Below are 6811 nucleotides of genomic sequence, written 5' to 3'. Positions count from 1 at the left end.
GGCTTGGAGAAATATGGGAAAGATTGATATTCTCTAGAAGGAAAATCTCAGGGAGGGAGTTAAAGCTAAGGAGTGTTGCCACCCCAAATCTCTGTACGCCCAGCTTAGCTGGATTTCATTGAAGAAGCAGGTGAATTTCCTTTCAAGGCTTCCAGAGGCTGGGGATGAAGAGAAGACGTGAGAGTGAGGGTGATGCCTTCAGTATCCAATGCCTGAACCTTAAGGTACTGGAATTCTTCAGAGGGGCTAACTAGCCACCTGCCATGTATTTTCAGATGGAGAACCAAAGTCACATGGCAGTCCAGATTCTCCCAAGATGAGCTGCAACTCAAAACCAGCATGTGGACTGGGGCCCTTGACCTTGTACGGACAGGTCCCTGGAAAAACCTGCCAAGACCGAGCCCAGCTGGGACCCACCACCTGCTTGTGGGGTGCAGAGTGGGAGCAGGCACCCCAGGCAGGGTGTGTCCTCCCAGCTGACTGGCCTACGCCTGCGGTGGGCAGCCATTGCGTCCGTGGCCTGAGCCCAGCCACGGCCGCTGGGCCTCGAGTGTGGGCCCCTGCTCCCGACGCTCTCTAAGGTCCCCCGCACAGCAAGCAAGACCACGGGAGGAGCCAGATTCCACCGAGGGAGATGGAGGGGATGAGAAACACTCTGAAAGTGGGCTGTGCGTCCCTGAGGCCTTTCTGCCTTTCTAAGTGTGGAGCTACAATTACCTCAGTGGGAAAGGGTGGAAATCTTAAACTCAAGAGCCCTCTTGTGTTTGGAAAATAGTTGTTTTAATAAAATAACAACAATACAGTCTTTCCCATTAGTTTCCAGTAAGCGGCCCGGTGTTTCTTCAGTGCAGTAAGCCCTTTGAAAGGTGAGTCATGTGTGATTTCGTGTGCCGGTTGGCACCCTCGAGCCACGCTTTCCAGTGAGCTGCTCACGGGCCCCGATGGGCGCGTGTATCTGTTTTGTAGAAGTGCATCCTTGTGCAATCCAAGGCCAAAGTTCAGGGTGTGTAGCTCTAGCGGCCAGCGGCCACATCCTTGGGGACCTTTCGGAAGGGAGGCTGGGGGTTTCCTTGGCGCCCCGGCACTGAGTCTGCGACTTCTGCTTGGTGTTGCTGCCCCTCAGGGCACACGGCGGCCATGCCAGCGCCTCCACCAGCTCTCGCCTCCTAACCCTCTGCGGACCAGCAGAATATTCTCCCCTTCTCATCGCCGACCAGGAGTTTGGTCTGGTTTCTTGGGAAGAGAAAGAACAGACACGCGTGTTAGAGCATGCCTGTGCATCCTGCTTACCCCAGCCTGCGTGCGTGGCATTACAACGCGGGGCTTCAGTCCAGGACCCCAGGAGCCTGTACCTGGCCTCCACCTGAAGCGGGGGGAGCTGGCCCACCGGAGAGTCTTTTGAACCGGGGACAGCTTTGAACTAGGAGGCTTGTGGCTCCCAAAGCACTGAGAGGACGCTCCCAGACAGCAGGGCTCCAGGGAGCACGGCGAGGCCCGGAACTTTTCCCTCGAGCTGATACGCAGCCCGGCTGGTGGGCAGAAGGAAGGACAAGTTCTCCAGCAAAGAATTAGGGCTCAGGGCCTTCTGTCCCTACCCACAGACTCCAGCCTGGGCCACCCCGCCTCAACCTGGCATTCCCACCACCACGGACCCCAAATGGCCCCCTCCAGGGCCGGGAGGGAAGAAGGACAGTGGCTCCTGAAGGTCTGGCCCCCCGAGGCTACACTCCTAGTGAGTGGAATGGGCTCATGACAGTAAGCACCGCCACCGGGTAATTGTGAAGAATAAACAGTGTAGCCAAACGTGGTATCTGACACTTGTCTATTCCACATTGGCTTAGAGCCCTTGAAAGGCAATTTCTGTAATGTAGGACAATCATTATACCAAATGTTAACAATCGGCAGTGGACCTCAGGAAAAAAGTCCCTCTTTAGGATAAAATCACAAAACAACATACTTTTACCTCCTGGATTTCTTTATGAATTCATAGATATGCAAGAGAGTGAGAGAGAGAAAAAGCAAGAATGTGTGTGTCAAAAACCACTTCCTAGGGCCCTACACGGCCGCCTCGCCCGTATGCTGTATATGCTGGGCCCCTCTGGGTCCCTGGGTCCCTATAGTGAGGCCACCTCCCGGGGCCGGGGAGCCCTGAGCAGAACAGCCAGGGCTTTCTTAGGGGTGGCACAGCGCCCTCTGCTGGAGGCCTGGAGCAGCCAGCTCGTCGTTACCTGGACACAGCCAGAGCTGTCACCGCAGAGCTGCTGGTCTTGCTGGGCTTCCCTGTCAAAGCAACGCTGACATCCAGCTCTCTGCAGAGGGCAAGATTCTTCTCCCACCTGTGACCTGTGAGGAGTGTGCGAGGGGAGTTAGAAAACCCAACCGTTTTCACACACGTGCATGTGTACGTCTACACGAAGGGCCACAAACACATACACATATATTTATATTTGTGGTCAGCAACTTGTTAAATTGAGGGGGAAAATATATTTAATCTTGGTCTGTGCTGTTGCAAAAAGGGCCGTCCCAATTTAATTTGCAGGCTGTGATAGTTACATGTGCTGACGTGCTGCGGTATCCATTGTGTACCAAATTGGATTTGTGTATTATTGCTTTCTAAATTGCGTGCCTAGTTCAGCAAAATTGTTCATCAGTGTTTACTGGCTTTATGCTTAATAAGATGCCCCACAATACCTTGCTGCCAGGAATGTAATGCAGCCCATAATTGCCTAGTAAAAATAAATTACATAAAGTCGGCATTATCAACTTATCTAAATCCTCTCACGCCACAACCAATAATTAAATGCAGAGAACGTTTTTTCAAAAAATATAACTCAATGATTGTTGCTTCAGTCATTTTAATGACTGTATTTGGGGACAGACAGTAATTCCTTCTTGGAGGGTGAGGTGGAGAGACGTCAGCTGGGTCTGTCTCTGTAAAGTCACTTGGTTGGAGTCAGGGCAGGAGTGGTGCAGCTGCCCCAGCTGTCCCAGGGTGGCAGGCAGCTCTGTGCATTTTGTGTTTGTGAAAAAATCCAAAAACCAAGCTTTTCCCAAGCATTTTTTATGTACCAGATTGAGCCCAAATCTATGGAGCGATCCCTAAAATAAATCCCTAAATAAACTGCAAATGACAAATAAATGAATTCCAGGCAGAAATCAGGTTACATCTGCACACAAATGCAGTAACCTTAATATCCTCAATACCCTCAAAGAACTCCTTTCCTGCCCCTTAAGGTATCTGAGGAATGCAGTGATAGACACACCAAGAGACGCGCAAGTATCTGTGTGTCAGGCCCAGTACTGGTCCCCTTCCAACAAAACAGTTGTAAGCAATATTACGAGAACAACAAGCCCTCCCAGTGGCTTAGGCTTGTAAATCTGCACATGGATTTGCTAACTCTAAGCGGTGGCCCAGCCTGATTTTTATGAATATGTCTGTGCCCTTGTGTCATTTCATCCAAATCTTCCCTTGAACTGTAACTGCAACCCTGGCAGTTAATTCTACTTGACAGTTGCGACCTCAGGCAGGTCAGGACAAACAGCGTGGGAAGGATGTGGGCCTGGGGCTCCTGTCCACCTGACACCATCTTGTAAGTCCCCTAATGTCATCAGCTGGTGTGTTAGGGGAGAAGTCTCTTAGTAGTCCAAGAAAATGATAATAATGAACCACATTTTGTTGAGTAGATCTTGGACTATGTCTATTATCTTTCTGTCATCTGCTTCCTACAAGTTAGGATGTACAGGAAGTACCTCTATTGACAGAGGGTGAAACTGAGGGCCTAAGAAGTTGCTGGAGACACAGCTGGGTCTAGAGCCTTGTTTCCTGATTTTCATCTTGCTTCTCATTTCACGAGACCCCATTCCCGATGAGCACAACCTTGTCCATCCTGAGTAGAAACCTGTGAATCCACTGGCACTTCCAGAACCAACGGAATGGCTCTGAGGTGCCCTTTGTCTGTCTGTCCCTCCATTCATCCACCCACCCACGCAACCAGCATTCCTGCTCAGACATCCACTTATCAACCATGGGCTGAGCTAATACCTATAGCTTATGGGAGCTTGGAAGCTTCAGAAGTGGGCAGCTGAGCCCAAGACTAAAGTGGTGTGCGCTCAAGCAGGTGTGCCACAGAATGCCTTCATGAACAGGCAGAGGATAAGAACCCCGTACTTGCTCTCTGAGTGGGTGGAGGCAGGGGAGAGAGTTTGGCCCCTGTTCTCCAAAGAAGTGCTGTGAGTTCCTTGGAATGCACGCAATCCTCACGCGTCTCTTTTTACACTAAGATGGGCTGATTCCTTGTGGTCCCAAAGGACCCTAGAGATCTTAGGACCAGTGAACTGGATCCACAGTGGTTGTAGATTCTTGTAGGGTCACCACTCTGGTCGGCCCAGATTGTTGACAAGGGCTTCCAGACGGTGTTATCTTGAAGGAAGGGACTCCCATGTAGATCTTAGGACCTAGTAGGGGCTGAGCAAATGCCCCTACTATGTGAATAAAGAATCCATGAATCGGTGACTAAATGAATCAAGGACGTGTGGAGCACATTTCAGAAATGAACTAACTAAAAATGGCTACTCCCTTTAGAAAGCAACCCTCCACAACCTGGAAAATTCTCTCTAGTGGATGGTCATGGGTCCTGAAATGCAGAGCAAACCAGAAGGACTCATGATGACAGGAGAGTTCTCACATCATGGTAACGTGCTTTCTTGAATCGTGGGCACGAAGAAGGATGTCTCAGTTCTGGGCCAGAACCTTTGACGAAGACAGAACTGAGAAAGCTTGGCTGCACTGGAGGAGGTGATGGCAGGGCCCCGGGGAGGTGAGAAGAGGAGGTGATGGCCTTGGTGGTGAGGTCTGTGCCTGCGCTCATCCTGGAGGGAACGGTCTGGTGCCGGCGGCTGAGCTCATTCTGGCAGTGGGCGTGTCTACTCTGGCGGCAGAAATGAGAATGATAGTAGTAATGCGCTTCTGGGTCACTTTGGGCAAGTTGCTGGACTGCTCCTTGCCTCAGTTTCCTTATTTCTCACACAGGTGTCATCGCAGTTATCTTCCTCGTGGGGTTGCCGTGAGAAATGAGAGAACGCACGGGAAGCGCGCACAGTGGACACTGCTCACGGTCAGCTCTCTCCCTCACAGCTCTGCGACGGCGGCCATGGTGGTGCTGGTGCCAGAGGCCATGATGGCAGAAGGGAGAACAGATTTTCTTGCTTCAGGCCCAGCTGCCACAACCAAAGAGGGCTCTGCTGCAGGACGGTGGTTCTCTTACTTCAGCGACACCACCACTCACCTGGGGACTTGTTAGACATGGGAACTCTAACCATCTCCAACCTTTTCCCTGAGGTTGGGCTGAGAACAGGTCCCGGATCTCAATGTTCCATGAGCCTCCTGGGTGATGCTGACGCAGATGACCCTCACACCCACTTTGAGGAACTTGCCATGGAGAGTAGGGGGGTTGAGTCAGGATGAGCAGGGCAGACTGGGGCCTATGGAACCACTTCCTCTCCCCGGGACACAGCAAAGCCGTCCCTGCTCCTGTCTGCAGCCTGGCAGTCCAGGCCAACAGCCAGCTGGATCCAAGTCCTGGCTGGGGAGTTTGGCAATTTAAGCGTCACCCAGGAAGGTGGAGAGCATCAAACCAAGCCCTGCTGGGTGTGTCCCCCTCCTGGGGCTCTGGAGCCCACAACCACCGTCACCACTGTTCACACGCCCGAGAAGCATCCCAGAGCTTGCTGATCCCTGCAGCATGAGTCTGGTACTCAGGGAGGCTTCGAAACACCGCTTCGCACTCCACCAGCAGCTCTCAGGAAACTGTGCTCCTTACCTGCAAACTTGGCAACATCCCAAGAGACTCAATGTCTTCCCTGGGTTCTGCAGGCCTGGATGGAGCTGCAGCCCTCGGGCCAAGGAGAGAAGAGGGGAGGGAGGGCTGAGCAAGCCAAGGGCACCCCACGGGCATCACAAGCACAGCAGTTACCTCTGGGGCTTGGAGGTGGAGCCCAGGGCTCCTCTGGCGCTGCCTGCCCGGGAACAGACATCTTCACCTCCTCGGTCTTCCAGATCTGTCCAGAACAGAGAACGTGCCATGGGCAGGGGCAGTGAACCTGTCTGCAGGCTCGGGGCCCATCCACTCCTCCACACCTGGGGGACCCTGAGGGAAGCGGGGCATGGCCCCCTCTCACTTTTGATGTTGCCATATTCCCAGGAGAAAAGCCTGCTTAGGCTTCAGCTTCCCCGCGCAGAGGTTTGGCCGAGCACAGCTGCAGACTGGACGAGTTCCCTCCCCACCTCTGGGTCATGGGGCGTCTCCCCAACCCCTTACCTACAGGGACGAGACTCAGCAGCCAGCTTACTATCATTTTACTTAGCTAGTGCCCTCTTGTCTGTCTGCCCCCATCCCTGGAAGCCTCCCTCACCACTCAGCAGCAGGGCCTCCCGCCCTCTGTGTCTGGTCCTTGGTCCCAGGCCTGCAGTGGGCGCCTCAGATGGCGTCTCACTTGCGGAGCCTGGACTTTCTGTCCCCACAGGACAACGAGCAGCCTCCACTCACATGCTGCTGTGAGCGCCATGCCGGGTCTAGCCCAGCGCCAAGCCGTCCCGGGAGCTCAGTTACTGCGCTGCGTGGACGAGGGCTGAGCCCCTGGAAGACTCACGCTCACGCTCTGGGGGCCCCACGAAGGCAAGGCAGCTGCTGCTCAGCCGCCCAGCCTCCTCTGCCTGACCCACAGTGCCGACCACGACCCACCCAGCCCGGACCTTCGTTGCCTCATGTTTTGGCCAACCCAGGACACCCTGCTCTCTGCAGCGACCCTGGCC

At 53.6% G+C, this 6811-nt stretch overlaps 1 protein-coding gene across 1 annotated transcript in view; it reads right to left on the bottom strand.

Moving 5' to 3' along the window:
* Positions 1–758: 758 nt before the first annotated feature.
* WDFY4 (WDFY family member 4) overlaps positions 759–6811 on the bottom strand; it is a 250705-nt gene continuing 244652 nt past the window's right edge. The window contains exons 60-62 of the mRNA XM_068548935.1: positions 5973–6057; positions 2229–2343; positions 759–1233 (exon numbers count right to left, since the gene is read on the bottom strand). Coding sequence (XP_068405036.1) covers positions 1167–1233; positions 2229–2343; positions 5973–6057 — 267 coding nt within the window. The 3' untranslated portion in view covers positions 759–1166. The remainder of the gene's footprint in view (positions 1234–2228; positions 2344–5972; positions 6058–6811) is intronic.

Source organism: Eschrichtius robustus, chromosome 7 (genome assembly GCF_028021215.1).
Source record: "Eschrichtius robustus isolate mEscRob2 chromosome 7, mEscRob2.pri, whole genome shotgun sequence".
Classification (NCBI taxonomy): Eukaryota; Metazoa; Chordata; class Mammalia; order Artiodactyla; family Eschrichtiidae; genus Eschrichtius; species Eschrichtius robustus.
Note: the sequence above shows the minus strand (reverse complement) of the source record. Positions and strands in the feature narration are given on the sequence as shown.